Source organism: Rhea pennata, chromosome 24, assembly GCF_028389875.1.
Source record: "Rhea pennata isolate bPtePen1 chromosome 24, bPtePen1.pri, whole genome shotgun sequence".
Classification (NCBI taxonomy): Eukaryota; Metazoa; Chordata; class Aves; order Rheiformes; family Rheidae; genus Rhea; species Rhea pennata.
The window spans coordinates 6,553,466-6,575,580 of record NC_084686.1 but is presented as its reverse complement, the minus strand read 5'-3'; the positions used below and the strand labels follow the sequence as shown (position 1 = coordinate 6,575,580).

Below are 22,115 nucleotides of genomic sequence, written 5' to 3'. Positions count from 1 at the left end.
TATAGATGAAGATCAATACTTCTCTCTTTAAAGCTATTGCCAGATAGGATCAGAGACTGAGGACGCTTGTTCTTGTACCGGTTATTTAAAGCTGAAAGCTACAGGGTGTTACAGAAAACAATTTCAAAACAGCCCCTTTGAACTTGAATCTTATCGGCGTTTCTGCTCTGTCCCATACCAACAACAGCCATCAGCTTGACACCAGCGTAGCACTTCACTGCCCTGAGTTAATGGACGCCTCGGCTGAGAGACAATCTTCCCTGGGAGTCAGTATCGGGAATATTCATTCCAAAGTAATGAACTAGAAGGATTAGACAGCCTGGGGCCAAGTGAGCATAGAATAGCCATGCAACACAGTGGTACTGCAGGGCCAGCTTCCACAAAAGGAGGGAAGGGGGGGAAAAATTCAAGGCTTCTGCCGTTTCCCCCCCCCCCCCCAAACTTCTGCAGTGCAGAAGATGGAGGATTTCTTTATTTTGTTTTTAAACAACCAACCCAAAGATCTGTCTCCCAAATAATGTCCCCCTGGAGCTTAACGCGGGAGCACTACCTTGTGCGGGAGGGAGGGGAGGCAGAGGGGCCTCTGCTGGGGCAGGTGGCTTTTCCCTCACCTCGGAGCAGCCGCTTGGTGCCGATTCGGTGCTTCTCCCCCGGGAAATGGGGTTGGGGCCCCCGCACCCCTGAGCCCTTTGGGACTAAAGCCAGAGGCTGACAGACTCCGTGCATCCTCCTGCCCCCATTCCGTTATTTAAATGTGTATGTTCATTGTACAGTCGGTGACCGCTATAGTGTTAACAGTGTTGTGCTACATGCCAGGTGTATAGAAAAAAAAAAAAAAGAAAAAATGAATTAATAAATCTATTTTTTTTTTAATGCTGGACCCGCGGGGGCGCGGGGCTCGCTGGCCCGTGCCTGAGCTCCGCGCAGCACCGCTCCGCGCGCGGCCGCCCGCCGCCGTGCTGGGGCCGGGACGCGCCGCCCCGGTTCCCGCTCGTTAACGGTTAAATAAACCATTAACGGTTCGGCTGAGTCCCGACGACAACGACCGGAACCTCCTTCCCCCCCCCTCCACTTCCTCCCTGGCGGCCCCGCCCTTCCGTTTCCCTTTCTCCCCCTCGCCCCGCCCTCGGGGCGCAGCGCGCAGGCGCCGCGGGCGAGCGAGTGCGCAGGCGCGGGGAGCGCGGCGCCCTCCGCCTTCCGGTGCGGGCCGCATGTCGGGGGGAAGGGGAGGGGAGGGGAGGGGGGCGCGCGCGCGCCGTGGCCCGGCCCTTCCCCCTCTCTTCTCCCCCCTCCCCTCCCCCGCCGCGGCCCAACGGTCGCCCCCGGGCCGTCGGGCTGCGGGCGGCGGCCGTTGGCGCGCGCGCGCCGCCGCGAGGAGCCGGTAACGGTTGCGCGCGGGGTGTGGGGGTGTGTGTGTGGTGGGGGCGGCGGCGGCGGCAGGCCCATCGCGGCCGGTGCCCCCTCTGCGCGGCCCCGTGCGGGCGGTGGAAGCCCCCTGCTCCCCCCCGGGTGCTCGGCGTGCGGGGGCGCGCTGGCGCGGGTTTGCGCGTCGTTCGCTGGGCGTTCCGGGCTCTGAGGAAAGGCCGGCGTGTCCCGAGCAGGGCCGCCGCTGTCAAGTTCCCCCCCGCCCACGGGGGACGAGGCTCTTGGCCAAACAGCTGCCTAGATCTATGTATCGATCTGAACATTAAAAAAAACTTTAAAATTTAGACATAGGTGCTTTTCCCTAGTGTTTTGCACCATGACAGCTCCCACAGGTAAGAAGCAAAGTAAGAGATCAGCTGAGCTTTCCTCTCGCTACTGGTGTTGCACTTATGTGCACTGGGCCATGGCATGTGTTATCTGGAAAAGCATTCCTCGGTTGGTGTAATCTGTTTTTCTGTCGAGTAGTAAATTAACACTGCAAGAGCCCATTCTGTACCTTTTTGAGTTGCTTCTGTAGCCTGTATTTAACCACTTCGTTAAATGCATCTCCCAGAGCGTTGTTGGTTTGGAGCGTGTCTGGATTTGGGGCTCCTGATGGATGCTAGTAGGTGAGCTGAGGGTTTTGCTGTTGTTGTTTAGGAGCGTGAAAGAGTGAAGGATGGACTCGCTGGATCACATGCTGACGGACCCGCTGGAGCTGGGACCATGTGGGGAGGGAAATGGCACGCGAATCATGGAGGACTGCATGTTGGGTGGGACAAGAGTTAGTCTGCCTGAGGACCTGCTGGAGGATGTGAGTAGTGTTACAAATACTTTGCGTTTCTAGAGCCTTGATAAGCAGTATGTTTAACCTCCTTTGTGGTACTTACAGAGGATAGCAAACTGAAAAGAAGTGAAACGTTCCCCAGCATCCTGGAAAAGGTGTTGAGCCATACTTCCTGTAATTTCAACAAAGCTTGATTTAAAAATTTTCTGTTGCATTCCTTCACTAGATAAAGATCTCTTCTATAGTAAAGTTACGTTTGAGAAGAGGTTAAAAGTTCTGGTTTTAAAAATTTTGATTCTTTCCACTTCTTTCTAATAGAATGCTTAATTTCCTTGCCTTTCCTCTTCGCGTTGTACTGTTTCCCCTTTCGGTATGAAACGCTGTCTTACGTCTTGTATAATATAACTGCAAAAAGCCTTGAGCGATAGAAATTTGTTAAGGATGCTGGATGCTTTTTCTTCACTATTGTTTTGTGCTTTCTTTAGCCTGAGATCTTTTTTGAAGTTGTCAGCTTGTCTACGTGGCAGGAGGTGCTGACAGATGCACAGCAAGACCACTTAAAAAAATTCCTGCCACGCTTTCCTGAAAACAACCGAGAGCATCAGAACAAACTCATCTCTGCACTGTTCAGTGGCGAGAACTTCCGTTTTGGAAATCCACTGCACATTGCTCAGAAACTTTTTCGAGGTCAGTGACGGTAATGTGTTCAGTGTGTTTTTGGAGTCGAGTTTTCAGCTCACAGCTGATGAAAACTGAAGCAGTTTTTAACTTTTTTCTTACAGATGGGCACTTCAATCCTGAGGTTGTGAAGTACAGGCAGCTCTGTTTCAAGTCCCAATATAAACGCTACCTAAGCTCTCAGCAGCAGTACTTCTACCGACTGCTCAAGCAGATTCTTGCTTCCCGCAACGTGAGTGTCTTCAGCGTGTAGTCATCCCATTCTCGTGTTCTGTGATGAATAGGCTTTCTTTGCAACAAAGTATCTTGGTGTTTGTACATTAACAATTCTTAGAGGTATCCCTTTTAATAAATGCTGCTTGCCTGATTTTTCAGTGGCCCTCATAAAATAACAGCACTAGAACGATTTTTATGTTGGCAAAGATATGTATCAAACCTCAGGTTTTGAAATTTTATTGCATCTGTTCCTCACTGTTTTTGTTTTTATCTGCCCCTTTATACCTTATTGGTCTATTAACAAACTATTCTGCCTTAATTTTTCTACTGTTCCTGTCATTGTGAAACAGGCAAGTGTGCCCTTTTTAACGACTGGTAAATAGATAGTTTTATGAATTCCTCAGCATCATTGGGGATTGGTACAGAATAGATACAAAAGTCTGATTGTGGTGCCTCTAAATCCCTAATGAAGTCTTTCTTTATTGGTACTGCTCTCAGACAATTACTACCAACTGAAATGTGTCCCTTGTAAAAAGCTGGTCTTTTTATCCTTTTGTTAAGCTTAGACATTTAAATGTATGGGATGTATGGAAGAAGAAGAAAGTCTGTCTTTATAAAACCCCTCACAGTGGTATGGAAAAAAAGAATATAAAAGTGAACAGGAAGTTATTTCTTTTGTTACTTTCAAGGGTAAAAAGCTTTCTTCTAAAGAAATTGGTTTTCCACATTTGTATTATCTATTTGGTGTGAAAACTTCACAGGTGCATCCCAGTGAGATAGTGCAAGTGCGGGTGAAGGTGTAGAAGTCCTTTATAAGATTCTTTCAGTTTTAAAATTGGTTATGTGGTAAGTACTGATACTTTGTAGGGGTTATCTTATAAAGAACAGAGATAGTTACCCAAATCTTAAACCGTACCAAAACTGTGTGGGTTGAACTTAACCTGTTATAATCTACAGAGCTGTAGCTAATACAACTTAGTCCTTCTGATGTCATGCCTATCTCATCTTCTAGTACTTGCTGGATTTAGCTAGGAAAGGAGGCCCTGACATGACCCTGAGGAAAAAGCACTTCTCACCGATGTGTGACACAGAAGAACGGGACAGACGGACACATCGGCGCTATTTGAAGATTCTGAGGGAAGTGAAAGAGGAGTGTGGAGATACTACCTTGTCTTCTGATGAAGAAGGTAATGCCCTGGACTGAAGTAAAGTTTTGAGGTGTGAATGGGGAGAGCTAAATTTTTGGTATGAGAGCAGTGCCTGTGATAGAAGATTCGAAACTGGACTCCGGTTTAATTGGCTCTGCTCTGATGAGCATGAAGAAGTAGAATTAATGTGATTTTTGAGGTGTTTTTAAAGAAATTTGTTTGTTTGTTTATTTGAGATCTAAGCTCCTGGCTTCCAGATTCTCCGGCTCGTTGTCCAAGTCCAGCAGTTCCACTGAGAGTGATCCCCACATTATCAACCTTGGACATGAAAACAGCAGGTGAGAACCAAAGCAGGGGTAAATAAGGATTTAGGAGGTGATAATTACTTCTGGACTCTCTGAAAAATCAGTTACAAAGAATCTGTAAAAATGAGGTATTGCAAGTTTTCACATGAGATAACAATCTGCAGAGCACCCAGATCATCATCTCCTAGTTTATTTAAATTTGTTCTCCTTGCAAAACTAATGTTTTATTACAAGACTCTGCAACTTGTGTCATACTAATCAATTTTCTGTTGTGTTTTGCCTTTAATGGCTGATGCCTCAGCATAGTGTGGATGTACCGTAGTGCATCTGGGTGACCTGAGGAAGAATATAACGAAATGAACTGATTGATTAGAAGACTGAATTTAAAAAAATAAAAGACGATTTAGTTACTAAAGTTTGGAGCTTGTTGAGAGAGTAAAAAAAAACGGCGGTCTAAAAAGTCTGAAGTAACAACAGGTAAGAGGAAACTGTGCAAATAATCTTGGATTTTTTTCATTGCAGATAAGATAGAACTTGGGGAAAGTGACTTGAAATTGATGTTGAAGAAGCACCATGAGAAGCGAAAGCGTCAACCTGTAAGATACAAAAGAAATAAGATATAAAGAATAAAGAAAGAGGGTTTGGACTGGGATATTGCTCTTTTATCTGTTCATTGCGAAGTGTGGGGCACTTACGGCTGACAAAGCGATAGCTATGCTTTTGTGTGTGCTTGCCTTTCAACTGTTTATCATAACCTATATTTAATTATAAGAGGATGTATATGCCTTTTCTTATGCTCATCTCTTTAGAAGCCTTCTGCAATTTCAGTAATGTGTTGTAGAGAGACAAAACTTTGGATTCCAGAGTTGGGAGGTTGCACTACTTTGCTTGCAGTAAATAGCTTTATAAGCTGACCACGGTTCAGTTTGAGGCGTTCTGGTATTTAGTTACCTGCTGTACCCTTGTTGCTATCTTAACGCTTTTTTCTTTCCTGTTTTTCATTTCTATATCATTCTTCTGTGTAGGACCACCCAGATCTAGTGACAGCGGACCTGACTCTTGATGATATTATGACTCGTGTAAACGCTGGCAGAAAAGGTTCCTTAGCAGGTCAGTGGCTTGAGTGTGGTGCTTGTGTGGTCTGTAAATCCTGCATGTGTGAAAAGCTAAGGATGGAGGCACTATAAAAACTATATGGAATTTGTTCTTTAAATAGCTGGCTAGTTACTTTGGGGTGGTAAATTACCTCATTTGAGGTGCATAAAGATAACTCTAGTTTCCGCTGGAGGTACTTCCAACTAGTTTGTGAAAATTACTTTGTATCTCTACTCGACCCAATTATGTTGGCCTTTGCAGTCTCAAAAATGTTGGTTTTTTTTCTGTCAAAATGGAGCCACACTGAGGAAGAAAAGGACTCGTGAATGACTGTGAGGGTGGAATGAACTGGTGAATGGGTGCGCAGTCAATACGTTTCTGAATATATGTTGAAATGTATAGTTAGTGTATAAACATTATTAAGATCTGGTGAGATGTTTTCTCATTATTCTTCTTACCTTTTGTTATATCTAAAGCCTTATTTGACCTTGCAACCCTGAAGAAAAAAGTGAAGGAAAAGGAAGACAAGAAGAAAAAAAAGCTGAAGATGATTAAATCTGAGGTGGAAGATTTGGCTGACTCCCTAAGCAATGCAGATGGGATCCCATCAATGTCTCAGGATCCTTCCCCCATCACTCTGTCGTCTGTCAAAGAGGAGTAAGTGCTTCAGAGGAAGTGGGTGGAGATATGCGTGTGTTTTTGTGCCAAAGAGACGGTGACTGCCTATAATTATGCAAGTTTGAAGGTACTTATGCTGATACCCATTTGGACATCATGCCACTGACTGTAGTACAGAACATGGATAAGCTTTTAAATGCCAGATAATTCCCTTCTCTCTGAGCCATTTTATAGAGACAGCTATTTGCAGGAGGATTAATAGAGAAGTGTTGCTGTTGTCAGATATTCAAAGATTCCCATCTGCCTTGTGTTGGGAAGGACTGCATGCAAAGGAATTGCTGATGGCTTGAAAATGTGCTTCTGTCTGTGTGTGCCTGATTTGATCTACATTCCCACCACACACACATCAGCAATCTCAGTAAAACTAGCAGTGGCAGTTTCAGTGAAGGTTTACTTTATCAGATGCTTGGGACCCTACACTTAAGCCCATTTGCCAAACTGAACTGGCCGTATTTTTTCATACGTATCGAAGTTGAAAAAATCAAGTGGGTTGCGAATCTTTTGGTGCAAGCTTACTGACAGGGCCCTGAATGCTTTGCAGAGACGGAGACAGCAGCAAATGTTGCAGCTCAGATTTTTGTGATGCGTTTGCAGAGCTGTGTAGCTAGCTCTGTCGTGTCTGGCTCTTTCACTATTGATGGGGAAGCGTCTCGGTTGTGACCTGCTATTGTGAAATTCTACTGCTGCCTAAGAATAGAAGGCTTTGGTTTCCCAAAGCGTGGGAGTTGTAAAACGTGTAGTGTTCATCTTTGTGTAAGAAGGTGAATATTTACTTGGGATACTTAATCTGTATTTTCTTTCCTCTGAAGACCTCTTGAGGAGATGAAGCCGTGCCTTGGAGTAAATGAAATCTCTTCCAGCTTCTTTTTCCTTCTTTTGGAGATTTTGTTTCTGGAAGGACCTGCTAGTCTCTCTGTGGTAAGGAACCACGTACATCTTAAGGGAATCTTTGCAGAAAGGAAAATTGAGGATTAGATTTTTGGACAGCTGTCTAACAGAGATTTTCTTTGGAAAACAAGAGCTCAGGAAGTTCCGCCTGAACATGAGGGGAAATTTCTTCACTGTGAGAGTGTCAGAGCACTGGAACAGGCTGCCCAGAGAGGTTTTGGAGTCTCCTTCTCTGGAGATCTTCAAGGCCTGCCTGGATGCAACCCTGTCTAACATGTTCTAGGTGACCCTGCTGAGCAGGGAGGTTGTACTAGATGATCTCCAGAGGTCCTTTCCAATCTTACTGATTCTATGATTCCATGAAATACCTTGCTATAAATTATATGAACATAAATTACAGTTTAAAAACCCCAACACTTTGGGAGTGTGTACCACATTCTATTTTTAACATATTTCAAAAAAACACGTTAATTCAATTCGTAAATACCTCTTTTCATACCCATTGTTTTTGATCACGATTAGCTATATTATGTATATTAGGGCCAGTGATGGTGTGGGATGTTTTTACCCATTTTCAGTGCCAGTTGTCTGAAGTACTGTCTTATGATTACTTGAAAAAGTCAGGTGATTTCTTTTACATATGTATGTGTGTGTGTGTGTATCTTTCTTTTCCCTTGACGTGGTCAGCTGTTCTCTTTTTCTGTTAAAAGATTCATAGTTCAAATTATGATATCTTTAATAGGATTTTTTTTTTCCTCTTCAGCTTGAGGATAAAGTTCTAGATTGGCAATCTTCTCCTGCCAGCACACTAAATAACTGGTTCTCCTTTGCCCCCAACTGGTCTGAACTGGTTTTGCCTGCCTTGCAGTACTTGACAGGTGATAGCAGAGGTAAGAATGGCTGGTAAAAATAATAGTGGTGCTTGTACCTCACTTCTAATTAATGCTGGTTTATGTTGTTAACTTCATTCAGCTTTTAAATCATCGCTGCAATAAATCATTGCATTTTTGGCTATTTTACGATCATTATGGCTTTTATTTTCTTGATGGTGATAGACTTATTTTGTATGTGTGTATTAGATTAGATCTAGCTTTGTTCCTGATGATGTAAAATATATGTGAATTGGCTTTTTGTATTGTTAAAGAGAAGTTCTTGGCAATTGGCCCTGTAGACCGGCCTTTTATTTAGATACCTGCAAAGATGGGTACTGTTAGGATTGTGACGCTGTCATTTTTTCGTATCTGTGATCCTATGTTTGAGACGAGAAGGCATTATTGTCTTCCTGGTGCCAAGAGGTTGTGGTTATCTTTGGAGATGATCAAAAATCAACCAGATAAGGCTCTGAGCAATCTACTGGAAACTTGAAGTTGGCCCTGTTTTGACATATGGGTTGGATCAGCTAAGCTCCAGAGGTTCCTTTCAGCCTAAATTATTCTGTAATTCTGATTTGCTTTAACTAGGGGTTTTAGAAGGGGAGGCAGTGTAGATTGTGATGGTCTTTGAAGTGTGGATACTTGATACTATCCACAGTGCTGATGAGTACTATAAATCTCGAGTTTATGTCACATGAGCCCAGGAATCATCAGCATACAGTAACAGGTTATGGTGCTTCACTGCTTGAAAAAGATCTCATCTGACAGCCTGTACTTGAAAGGCTCTGTTCTTTTCTTTCATTTACACTGATACTCTGAGATGCTAACCTTCCCTTCGGGCAAGTATAAATGTAGAGATGTACTTATATAATCACTTAAAATGCTTTCTCTGTCATTATGAGTCTAATTGAACAGCTTGTAATATAACAGTAGGATTTTAAGGGTGCACCATTGTATGATCTCTATGAAACACATGTCTTTTCTTGCAGATGTTCCTTCTAGTTTCTCCCCTTTTGTTGAATTCAAGGAAAAAACTCAGCAGTGGAAATTGCTTGGTGAGTAAGTTGTACTTTTCTCTGATTTACACGATAGTAAAGGTTGGCTGTTTTCTCCAGGACTCTACTTTTCAGGTTGCTGCAGCCCAGAGAGAGACAAGCAGAGTCATTATTTCATTGGTTAGGGCTTTTTTCTTCTTTTAGCTATGCAGCACTGTGTTTACCTTCAGGAGTGTCAACAGATGTACGTGTCAGCAATGCACAGAGAATAAGCGAGCAAAGGCACTGGACTTTATTCCTTTACATTGCTGATCTAATCAGGTCAAAGCTGGCTAAATACCTTTGTATTTTCACTTCTGTAGATCATACTCTCTGAGTGTTCAGAGTAATTATTAATTATTACAATTCTTAATGAATTAAGATTCTCTGTGGAACAAACTCATTCTCGTTTTAAAAGAGGGAATCAAAGAACAAATTAATAATAAAGTGCACAGGCTCACAGCAAGTTAATTGCAGATGTCTTGGTTTTTCATTTGTGACGTTAGCTACTAGGCAGAATTTTCTGCTCATCTGTAACTATCGTGATTCTCGAGCCTATTTGCAGGCTTAAATGGGCTGAGTTTTGAAATCAGGAAGATATTCCTCCAGTCCCTTTTACAATCCTTGGTGGAGATTGTGGAGGCACCTATTTCTGCTTAGGGACTGGGTGACTGGGTTTACTTGGGGGGGTGGGGTGGGACCTATCTGCCAGTATCAGGTGGCTGTGTCCCCAAAATACTTTTCCTGCTAGGCCTGGAGCTGAAGTACAGCCCTTTGTATCAACGTTTTAGCGTGTTCCTGAGCCTGAACATGTTCAAGCAGCAAAACTGCAGCATCTGTGAAGTGTGGAAATTGCTTTGTAACTGGTGAAGCACAGACATGGGAGGGGAGTATGAGATGATTGGGAAGTATAAGCAGCAGGATGCTGGCTTCATAACAAATAAAGGACTTCAATTTCCTATTTTCGTTGACTTCTTGGACTAGGTTCTTGCCAAGATCATGAGAAAGAACTGGCAGCACTTTTCCAACTCTGGTTGGAGACCAAAGACCAGACTTTCTTCAAGGTGAGTCAGAAGAATCAATCACCTTTTAGCAGCACGAAACCTGAGTAATATTAAGTATTGACTTTTCTCTGTTTTTTTATAGGAAAATGAAGACAGCTCAGATGCCACAACACCAGTTCCCAGGGTGTAAGTATATATAATTAGTTAAAAACTTGTTTCTGTAGTGCATGTTGAAGCTATGGTGTTTGGCCCTGCACCTCTGGATATAAACAGCTACCTGCTCGAACTACAAATACTGTGTCATAGGGGCAGGAGGGAATTGAATAATCTGATTTTATGAATGTCATAACTAGACTTCACAAAATCAACTGATTTGTCCGCAAGTTCATTTACGTTATCTGAGCAGACTGTAACTTAACTTGTGTTCTGATTATTTGCAGTCCCTGCTTACCTCCAGATAAGGCATAGAGCATATTTTAAGATCTCTGAGGGACTTTTCATTTGTATGAGCATAAATGCATTCAGAGTTGTTTCTTTGATGTGAGAAGAACTTGCAGAAAGGGTGAGATGGGTAATCCTGTGGGATATCCTTTGGAATTTTGGTCAGCTTGTTGTTATATGGAGCTGATGGTGATGTTTGTTTCAGAAGGACTGACTATGTAGTTCGACCTAGCACTGGAGAGGAGAAACGTGTTTTCCAGGAGCAGGTAAGCGAAGAAGCTTATCAATTTTAGATGCACATGTTGAAACATTGTTGGCAGCTAAAACAAGAAAATCTTTACGGGGTGGCAGTTGTATACTGTCCACAAATTTTGTTAACACAAAAGTAACAAATTTTCTCCAGCTTTCAAGTAGGTATCTCAGCCTCAGGTAAAACTTGCTGAAAATACAGCCTAGTTCTTTATTTTGAAAGCACCTGTTTCTGAAAAGTATGGTATAGAATTAATCCAACCTGGTAGTAGCAGCATTTCTGTCTCCTCTGCAGTCTCCCACCATGTGAGGATGACTTGTCTCTACATTTTTGAATGCACGTATATACAAGAAGCAGAAGACAAATGGGAATAAGCATACTCGTACACTTAGTTGTATTGTCGGTATTAGTCACAAGTTCTATTGTGCTTTTAAGGTTTGTGGCCTTACTGTAAGCATGCGTGTTGTAGGGTAAATGTGTGGTGAGGGTGGTTCTCCTGAATACATGTGCTATTTCCTTGGTGCGATATACAAGTTAAATTTTGGAAATTTTTCTTTTGCCACATTAGGGGAGGAAGAAATGGCAAATTGTCGCTGGGGGAAGGAGTGTTTGCTGGCTGGGGCACATGATCTTTCACACTTGTGTAGCCTGTGTTGCAGCTGAACAGTGAACCTAATGCGCTGTATCTGAGCACTTTGGTTAGGTGCTGCTTTATATTCTGTTTGAAGAAGTTTGTGCTTGTCTTAATCAAAAATGAGTTTATGCAGCAGTATTCCAGCTTTTAATTTTAAAAGGGTATATTCTTCTCTCTGAAGAATGATACTAATGTATTTATGCAATACTCTAGTATATCATAGTATAAATGCTCTTTCTCTTTTCTTCATAACTTGAGTAGGACAAGCTTCAAGACTTTTCTCTGTGTTTCCTGCTAAGTTGTGTCCCTCTTGTTTCCAAATACAGGAACGTTACCGTTATAGCCAGCCCCACAAGGCTTTCACCTTCCGTATGCACGGCTTTGAGTCAGTTGTTGGTCCTGTGAAGGGTGTGTTTGACAAGGAAACCTCATTAAACAAAGCCCGAGAACATTCTCTCCTGCGCTCAGACAGACCGGCATATGTCACCATCTTGTCCCTCGGTAAGGTGATGGCATCTTCTGCCAAAAAATTAAAGGCGTCCTCATCCCCCCAAACAACGGGAATCTACGTTATAAAGGGAAAAGGTGGGATGACATAAGTGAAGAAGAAATAAACCACATGGAATTAAGATGATGAAATGCTGGGAGCAGGAATAGATAGAAAAGAAGGCTTCTCTCTGTTTCCTGTTGATCTGAGAGAAAATGGGAAATACAGAGAAGAGAGAATCTGTGAGATTGGCTGGAGCTAAGGCTATAGAAAACCATGAGTACTGCTTTAAGTATACTGTTGTGAAGTTGGGGCACTCGCAGTCATTCAGGGATGGAGTGCCAGTCCCCAAGTTCAGCACCAAGCCAGCCCAGCAGATTATTTATTAAAATAACCCTTTACAGTCTGTGCTCATATAGTTATCAGGGGCCCTGAGGGAGAATGGGGGTTAGATTTCAGTGAGTAAATAAGCACTGTGAGAGTGAGGATAAGAAAGCAACACAGAAACATATCTGCTGAAGAACTTGAATACAGCTACCTAGTTAAGGCTGTAAATTTAAGCCCTGATTTTCTATCTCAGTTCGTGATGCTGCTGCTCGCCTTCCTAATGGAGAAGGAACTCGTGCTGAAATCTGTGAGCTGCTTAAAGATTCCCAGTTCCTAGCTCCCGATGTCACAAGTGCTCAAGTAAGTTGGATGTCATGCCTTGCCGCCAGCAGACTCTGCTAAAATACACTGTACAGACCCAGGCAGTATTCACTAAGATCCAGTAACTCTTATGCTTCTTGTACTTGCAAAGGAGAATGGTTATTATACCATTCTTGTGAGCTACAGCTGCAGTGAACTCTGGATAGTGGAAAACCAGCCTGAAAGGCCACACAATTAATAGCATGTCATATAGCTGCTCTCACTTTAGGTTGGGAAACACTGTCAGTTCTCAGAGACCTTAGCCTTGGCAGAAGTTCCACGTAATCTGAATAGGAAAGCAGCACCTTCTGCTGCAACATCTGCTCTTGAAGGACAGTCAGTTCTTCTCAAATGAACATTGGTAGCAACTTCTTTCAGTTTTATGCCAGGCAGGGTTGACTTTCCTGTTCATGACCTTTGGCTGGCCAAAGTTGAGACATCTCGTAAAACTGTGAATTCTGAATTTTCAGGTTAATACTGTTGTTAGTGGTGCTTTGGACCGATTACATTATGAGAAAGATCCCTGTGTGAAGTATGATATTGGCCGCAAGTTATGGATATACCTGCACCGGGACAGGAGTGAGGAGGAGTTTGGTAAGCCTGGCCTGGTGGTACTACCCCATTCTATATCTTCCAAAGTGAAGATGTTTATAAATCTCATTTTTTCCATGCTATTGAGCTTCTTTACTCCAGCTGGATAATGAACATTAAATTATCAGTGTAGCCTTTTTCTGTACTCAGTTTACTAACAGTAGTCCATCAGCTGTTAAGTCCAGACCTGCAGATTAATGTGTCAATATGAAATGAGTATTTGTTAGAGAAATAGCATCCTATATAGAAGAACTACAGACGTATGTACAGAGACAGCTTCTAGCACATCTTTGTTTCAGCCTTGTTTTTAGCTTACTTTGCCTGGTATTGTTCTTTTGGCTAGTACCTGACTCTGTGTACTCTATGATTCTGTGTTTATTTTTTTGTCTGAAGGTGAATTTAGTGTTGGATGACCACTTTTTTAACTTAGTTTGCCTGTGTTCACGAACTGTAACTAGTAATGCATATTTGCAGAACGGATTCACCAGGCTCAAGCTGCTGCTGCAAAGGCCAGGAAAGCCCTTCAGCAGAAACCAAAACCTCCAGCTAAAATGGTAAGTTTCTTTGCACAGGTTTGCACAGATACTTTTGGATTGGGAATGAGATGGGGACTTGACTTAATCCGTAAAGTCTGCATCCACCACGGCTGATGAGAATTACCTCCTATTGGAGTTATCAGTTCGTTCTGTATATGTGAATGCAAGTGATAGTCTTGTACCAATGAACTAAATGAAGAGGGAAGGATAGAACTTTTGCTCCTTGCAGCTTCTGCTGTTATCCTTGTTGATGTCAGCAGAAAGCTCAAAGGAATTGATTTATGCCCCCTATTTTAGGAATGATCTCTTCAGATACAGTTTTGAGGTTGATCTGTGGCAGAGTGTTTACCTCACATCTGCTCCCCTCTTGCTGTACTTAAACTGTGAACGTTCAGATGTCTTTTATTATTATTATTAATATCAAATATCTTTAAAATAGTGGCAATTTGCAAACTAACCTAGGTGGAAATCTGAACGTTATGAACATCTGTCACTGCTGAGATGCATTTCTGCCTGAGAATAAGGGCAGTGAAACTGGCCTGCGCACTAGTAACTGCAGTGGAGGAAGGCAGTCATTCATCTGTGATTTCAGGATTTTGCATCTCAGGATTTTGGACATCATTCATATCAATATAGATCGCAGTTTAAAATACACAGCTCCTTCTCTGCAGACTGAACAATCAAAGCCAATTTCTATAAAGACTTCACACCTTATGTGGTTTCTTTGTAGAAGTCTAGTAGCAAGGAGAGTTCTGTGAAAGCACTCCCTAGCAGCACATCAGAGCCCAGCCAGCTGAGCCTTAGTGACTCCAGCATGCCACCAACTCCTGTGACTCCTGTGACACCGACTGCACCAGCATTGCCCGCAACACCTATTTCACCCCCACCAGTGTCCGTGGTTAGCAAAAGCGTACCTAGTTCTGGATCAGAGCCAACAAAACCCAGCCAAAGGTGTGTTATGCTTCTGCCTGTTACATCACTTCTGAATGTTCTGATCCTCTCTTAGTTGTCTCCCACATCTTTGCTGAACTGCTGGCTTTATCTTTTCCATAGCGTTCTTCTGGTGTCATCCCCTACCATGCCACAGCTTGGGACGTTGCTTTCCACAGCCCAGAGTTCACAGACGCAGCCTGGGCCGCAGCCAGCTCCCACCCGGGTGGTAAGTCACACGGCGTCCTCAGGACTGCCGCAGGTCCGAGTGGTCACTGCCCAGTCCAGCCTCCCAGCCGTGTCTCAGCAAGCCCCAGGGGTAACCCAGCAGCAGCAGCAGCAGCCTACATCAGTGCCTCAGATCCGTGTTCCAGCTACAGCCACACAAACCAAAGTGCTGCCTCAGGTGAGACTTGGGGCTGTGCGGAAATGGTGGAGTAACTCTGATTTCTATTCTGTGGGGCTCCCTGGCATTTTTGAAATGGTGAACAGGGTTTACTTGCTTTCTTGTAACATGCAGTTAACTGCAGGGCAGGAGCATAGAAACAGTCACGCATAGTACTGTTGTGTCCCTGTCTTTCTCCCTGATTTTTGTTTCTGTGATGCTGTTAACATAGTGTAACAGCCAAAAAGTCCATAGAACTTAAAAACTAAGGCATGAGATGAAAAGAACGAGTATTAGTCTGTTAGTGTTGTATTAGTCTGTTCATAAGCTACCTCTGTGTCTTGCTGTAGGCTGTGATGACTCTACCAGTAAAAGCTCAAACCAGCCCAGTGCAGGTGCAAAGACCGGCAACCTCTGTGACAGGACAGACGGGCATCACTGTGGCAGGATTGTCTGCAGCACCCAGTCCTGCTGTAAAGCCAGTAACCAGCTCTCCAGGCAGTTCTGCTACAAGCACCTCCTCTACCACAGTCATTCAGAATGTAGCTGGCCAGAATATCATCAAGCAGGTGAGAGAGAGGGAGAGACGAGGAAGCGGACTCTGTGACTCAGCTGTTTCCTGTTTTTGACAGACTTGATATACAAATGTGAAAAATAGTGAAAGCTACAGAGAATCATGCTGTTGCATGAATTGAGTCACCGTACAAATTTAGGCAGTTGCTGTTTTGCTCTATTTGAGCTCCATTTTCATGTGCTAATAGCAGACCAAAAACTGCATACTCTGCTTCGGGACAATGTGCAAGCGAAGAATATGTTTGTGCAGGTTCTTTGACTTAGCAGTTCAGGATGTTGATGTTTTTTTTCCTTCGGCTTGTTTTGAAAAGAAACCGCCTCCACAGTATTTCGTTCATATGGTTTAGGAAAAGTCATCTAATGAGCAACCAAAAGCGGTTTCAGCAGTGCAGTGAGTGCTAGCTAGTATCCTACTGAAATGTCGTTTCAGTTTTCGTAGCCACTGAGCAAACGTTATCCTGTTAGGAAGTTTTACTTTGTGTCTTGCTGTGCCTTGGACTGTGCCTGGGTTTGATAAAATTGTCTCTCTGATCTCTTCCAGGTGGCTATTACAGGACAACTTGGCATGAAGACCCAGCCGGGAAGCGGTATACCACTCACAGCTACCAATTTTCGGATCCAAGGAAAGGATGTGTTGCGCCTACCCCCATCTTCAATCACCACAGATGCGAAGGGACAGACTGTGCTGCGCATCACTCCGGACATGATGGCCACCCTGGCCAAATCTCAAGTCACTACTGTCAAACTCACTCAGGACCTTTTCACAGCAGCTGCAGGAAGCAGTGCTAGTGGGAAAGGCATCTCTGCAACTTTGCACGTGACATCCAATCCTGTTCAGACTGCTGATTCTCCTGCCAAGACTAGCACGGCCACTTGTGCTTCTTCCAGCTCGGCTGGAAGCACAGTGGTTAAAGTGACTCCTGACTTAAAGACTGCAGAGCCAACAAGCTCCGCTTTCAGACTGATGCCTGCTCTGGGCATGACTGTGGCAGACCAGAAGAGCAAAGCCGTTACTACAGTGGCATCCACTGAGGCCAAGCCGGCTGCTACTATAAGAATCGTGCAGGGGCTGGGGGTGATGCCACCCAAAGCTGGGCAGACTATTACTGTAGCTACTCATGCTAAGCAAGTACCCTCTTCCTCAGCAGTGAGCGTGCCTGGCACAGTCCATACCTCAGCTGTCTCATTACCGACCATGAGTGCCACAGTGTCGAAAGCAGTAGCTGTGGCCTCGGGGGCTGCAGGGACTCCCATAACTATAGGCACAGGAGCCACTGCTGTGCGGCAGGTACCCGTGAGCACCACAGTAGTATCCACGTCCCAGGCAGTAAGTAATACTAAGCTTTTTCTGGAGGTGGGTGAGAAAGGGGAATACTAAAGATACTGATGATTCATGCCTGAAAGGTTCTCTTTATATCCACAAGGGCTCAAATTAAGTAGTGTAGAACATGAGTCTGCAACTAATTTCGTTGTGTTGGAATTGCGGTTAAATGCTGAATGACCAGAACAACAGTCAGATGTTTGTCTTCCCTTAACACCTGTTGAGCGTAAATAAAATAAACTTCACTTATCTAAAGTCCTACCTCTTGCAATTAAGCGTCTTACCCTGCACCTCTGAAATAATTCCCCTTCCTGACGGTATCAGAACTGGAAGTGCTTGTTACTTGCATTAACTTTTTTTACTGAATTCCCAGTCTAATACAGTTTTAATGCCCAAAGCTGACAGCACCATAATCAGTATCTTGAAAGCTGAATACGCGAATTGACCTTACTGTAGCAGGATAAAAACCATGGACAGATGTGATGATCCTTCCCTGAGAAATATTGTGGTGTAAAGGTGATGCAGGTTGCAGGGTTGAGGCAGCTGTGAAGTAAAAGAGATGGAGGTGAATTTTAATGAGCCTGAAATGCAGCACAAATTTCATCAGCAAATCTGCTGTTGGTTTCTGCTCCCAGGACTCCTAAAAAACAAACTGCATGGTAATTGCATGTTGTCAAGCAGTTTCTCTGCTGAACTCCCCACTGCTCCTCATGCGTTCTTCAACTTCTCTAGGGTAAACTACCAGCACGAATAACAGTACCTCTGTCAGTGATCAGCCAGCCAGTGAAAGGCAAGAGTGTGGTGACTGCCCCCATCATCAAGGGCAACCTTGGGGCCAAGTGAGTACTTTGCATGTATACCAGCAAGCAACATCTGGTAGCTTTGCTTTAAAAATAGGTTGAGGAAGGTCTGTGATCAGTGAGGTTTCTAGAGACCAGAGCGTGGAAGTGACTTGAAGTCTGTTTATAGGTCCATTAACTGCAAGAAATTAAATTAATTCAGTGTCTTATGATGAGAACTCAGTCTCCATTTAGGTGCAGGTTCTTGTGATATGCTAACAAAAAAATGTTCTCTTCTTGAAAATAGTTATTAGATGAATTCTGTGTGTTTGAGCAAGAATTAACCTGGTGACATGCCTAAAAATAATCTGAGACCATCTCTCTCTGTTAAAGTAACTAGCTCAGTGTTAACTGCATTTGTGCAAATTCCTCTGGCATTCAGGTATTGAAGTCTTTTTGTTTATTCTTCCATGAATTCTGAAAGTGTCTCCCTTAGTTAAATCTTCCAGGCAGAACACTGTGTGCCTTGCTTTATTTTTCATTCCCTGGCAAATGATCAGGTCTGATCAGACTAACGCAGTGATGTGCACAGTTCAGAGTTAAAGGGTTTAATTCATGTGATAAAATAATTTTCACTTGTCATGAGTATAGTTGACATAAACTTGTCACTTTTGTATCAGTCAGTTTTGTTAAACAAAAAACTTAAAATCATTACTGAGTCAGATAAGTAACTTTAATCTCTTAGCACCTGAAGAACAGTTTAGGCAGAACTGAGAAAGCACTTTTTATAGATTAACCAAAAATTAATGTGTTTATCTCAACGTTGGTTGTCGTACAACATACCATATTATTATATATACATTATCAACTCTTATGTGACTGAGTTGGGAGTTTCTCTGAGCATTTCAGGGACAGGGTTGTATAAATACTAGTGACAGTGGGACACAGAAGTCGCTAAGGAACTTCTGAAGGTTGAATGGAGCATCTGAAGTTGCACATTGTGATCTGAGAGATCTGGCCTGCTGTGCTGTTTACTGACCTTTCAATGATTCTCTTTCCTTAGCATCAGTGGATTGGGTAGAAATATCATCCTGACTACAATGCCAGCAGGGACAAAACTGATCGCTGGGAACAAACCAGTGAGTTTTCTGACTGCACAGCAACTGCAGCAGCTGCAACAACAAGGCCAGGCCACGCAGGTAATACCTAAAATGATGCCATCATTTGCTTTTTGCTGACTTAACATCTCCATGAGGACTTTGTACTTCATACACAAGGTTCCATAAAAAGTGCACGTAGCTGTAGCATCTGCCTTAAGCATGTACAGTGTATCACCTCCTTTACCTTTCTTGCATCCAGATATGTTTTTGAAGTACCAAAAGTATAATTGAAAACCAAAAGCCCTGTCAGGAAATGTTCCTGACAGATTAAAGAAATTTTCCTGTACACTTGGCTTTTTTGTAGTACTCTCTACTTTGGGATCTGGAGGTCTCCATTTCTTGGAGAAGTTACATCTCTTCTTTGTACATCCATTTCTCTGTCTACAAACGCAGTGTTCAGTAATTGCAAACGAATAATCTGCATTGAGAGCTGTTAGTAACAAGCCTGTAGAAGAGAAGTAGCCAAAGGATCTGAGTCATTCGCCTGAAAACTTGTAAAAGCAGTTGACATGTAGGTTTGCCTTGAAACTAGTTCTTGCTCGCTAATAGCAAGCTCTCTTGCCACCATCCCACGTGAACAACAGATGCACTGATCTTCTTGTGCCAGAATCTGTTATTGATGTATTTTACTGCTTGGTCTTGGTCATATAACTGAATTTTTGTTGAGATGGAAGCAGGTAATTTATCAGTGCGAGAGTGGGGTGCAAGTGCAATGTGTCATGACATTGTTCTGAACATGAGTTGAATTTTTTTTCTTTCCATTTCAAACAGGTGCGAATTCAAACAGTACCAGCCTCCCATCTCCAGCAGGGAACAGTGTCTGGCACTACTAAAGCAGTTTCCACTGTGGTCGTGACAACTGCTCCATCTCCAAAACAAACCCAAGATTAGCTATGAACAATGGTTTGGGAGTGGATCGCTTTCCAGGAACTTCCCTGATTCCATTGTTATCCTCCATCCAACCACCCAAGACTACCTAACTGCAGTCATAGCTAGGGATTGGACTGAAATCTGTCACGTGCCAAAAGCACCACGCATTGCTTTTCCGGAGTCAGCGTTGTGATGTCTGGGTAGAAATTCCACAGCAAAAGATGCTGTGCTTACGAAACAAAATGTTCAGTCCAGATGTGTAAAGCTAAGTTCTGTGGCATTGATCGTGTAAGAAATGTCTTCCTCCTTTGTTCTCTTCCCATTTGAATGGCTTTTTCCAAATGGCCATCAGTCATTTCTGTGCATTTTGGGTTGTAGACAAAGCAGTTAATCTTGGGTCTTCCTTAACCAGTGAAACTTGCTTGGAAGGGGTAATTCATTGGCTTTTCAAAGTCATGATGAAGAGAAGTTCTTTTGCTGGAGACTAGCTGTCAAGACTTTTATATAAGTGACTTAGGACAGTGGCTTGGACACCAGTGTTTGTTTGTAACATAGCCTAGAAGTAGATCCCTAACACATTGAGTTTACTATTTATAGACTTTTTTAATACCTCTCCCCTGTCTCTGAACTCAAACTTCATGTTGAACAGATCCCATTTCCATGTCAAATTTCTGTCCAAGTCTTTGTTGTGCTTAAAGGCAGGAAGAGTCCCTCATTGTGACAGTTCTTATTGTAAAGAGGTTAGTAAACATGTGAAAGAGTGAGAACTGGAGGAAATACAGAAAATCATTGGGTGAACAAGTGTGTCAGCCAGTGGAGTATACTAAAGAGGAAAAGGAAAACAGTCACCGGCAACTTCCTACTTTAGTTTTCTTCAGCCATCTTTTTATCAGTCAAAAAAAGACTGCGGCCTGTTTTAAAAAATTGGAATATGATTGCAAATATACACAAACTGTAGTCTCTCAGACGTGGACAGAAGAAAGATTTTAATTCGTGATCCTGGCCTTTAGTTTGATTTTTATCTTTTCAATTTTATCTTTCTATAGAAATTGTTTGAATTTTGCACATAACCGGAGACAAATTTGTTACAGTTCTAACGTGACCTGGAAGCATTCTTTGAATGAGATCAGAAGAAATGTTGGACTAGGAAAAGAATAAAAGTGCAGAAAGCCTTACAAATCTGTCTGCCATCTCTTTTCCATTTTGTACAGCTTATGGTTTTGTGTACAATGATTGTCTAGCCTGACAAGAGCTAGTAGATTGTCCATCTTGCTTTGTAAGATGGTACTTTTTAAATTATTTTCTCCCGTGTTCTTTTTAAAAATACGTGATTTGCTCTGAGTTATACATTACTGCATAAAATCTATTTAAAAAACCAAATCTTACAGTTCAGTTCTTCCCAGTGTTAAGCTGAACTTCACAGCAGAAGCCGCAGTTGGAGCTGTGTGTGTTGCTGCTCAGAACCATTGCACCCGAGCAGAGCAGGCAGCTTTGCTGGGCTTCAGGCTGTGCATCTCAGGCCTTTGTGCAATAGCTAATCTAGTTCAGGGGTGGGTTGGAGGAAGTCAGATATTTAAATAAAAAGAAGCGGATAGCTGCAAGTGTTCAATAAGTAAGACGCACCAATACACCATTTTGAAGCATGCGCTTGAATTATGATTTAAATGCCTCTGGGATAGAATTTAGAGCGATAAAGGTTTTCTGACCCTCTTTCCTGCTTTGTCAATTTTTGTACCTATTTGTACCTCTTTTGTCTGTTTATCCTGTCAGCTAAGTAGACAGCAGGAAGACCTGTGGTTTGGGAGAGAGGTGCTGAAATTTTTATGTCCTTTTATCTGACAAAGGACACCAGAGCCAGTTTAAAACAAAAAAAATGGAAGAAACAACTAAGAATTTCCTTGTGTTGCTCATGTGAAAAAGAACCGCTAAATTCAAAACAAATTCAGAATCCTGTTATGCTGATTCTCGTCATTATCAATAAAATTCTTCAGTTTCAAAACCTAAAATCAAGTGCTGCAAGGTGTTACAGTGTGTGAATCACCTTAAATTTGTGTGAATCCTCTCACAACTAACCATGAGAACGTGACACAGGAGATTTTGGCTGTGAATTGTTTGAAAAAAACCAAGAAGCCTTCACCTAATCGCATAGTTCAGTATTGCTGGGAGATTCTTGTTGCTGCAGAGTTCTTGGAGCCTTGCTGTTCTGGGTCCTCGTCGTCTCCCTTCTTCCATCACTGCCTTTGCTAAACCAGTGGCTAAGGTATGAGCTACCTTTACATTTGTTACTGCTTTACTGAAGGCCGTTCTCTTTGCTTCTGAAGTCTGATCTTTGAGAAAAGAGCATCAGTCACTGTGTGAGCTT

At 42.9% G+C, this 22,115-nt stretch overlaps 1 protein-coding gene across 4 annotated transcripts; it reads left to right on the top strand.

Moving 5' to 3' along the window:
- The first annotated feature begins 1,163 nt into the window (after window positions 1–1,163).
- On the top strand, window positions 1,164–21,763 carry NFRKB (nuclear factor related to kappaB binding protein). Of its 4 annotated transcripts, none has more exons than XM_062594532.1 (26): window positions 1,164–1,200; window positions 2,065–2,218; window positions 2,677–2,878; window positions 2,974–3,101; window positions 4,098–4,272; window positions 4,470–4,571; window positions 5,061–5,134; window positions 5,564–5,648; window positions 6,110–6,290; window positions 7,121–7,229; window positions 7,963–8,089; window positions 9,061–9,126; window positions 10,090–10,169; window positions 10,252–10,295; window positions 10,756–10,816; window positions 11,761–11,935; window positions 12,502–12,608; window positions 13,079–13,202; window positions 13,674–13,753; window positions 14,466–14,686; window positions 14,789–15,071; window positions 15,401–15,619; window positions 16,165–16,950; window positions 17,677–17,783; window positions 18,787–18,922; window positions 19,655–21,763. In XM_062594532.1, the coding sequence occupies exons 2-26, from the start codon at window positions 2,084–2,086 to the stop codon at window positions 19,772–19,774; spliced, it is 3,927 nt and encodes a 1,308-aa protein (XP_062450516.1). In that variant the 5' UTR covers window positions 1,164–1,200; window positions 2,065–2,083; the 3' UTR covers window positions 19,775–21,763. The 4 variants fall into 4 exon arrangements, with proteins under 4 accessions (XP_062450516.1, XP_062450515.1, XP_062450517.1 ...); XM_062594531.1 differs by lacking the exon at window positions 1,164–1,200 and adding an exon at window positions 1,307–1,381; XM_062594533.1 differs by lacking the exon at window positions 1,164–1,200 and adding an exon at window positions 1,433–1,757 and having other exon boundaries at window positions 10,759–10,816.
- Window positions 21,764–22,115: the final 352 nt, after the last annotated feature.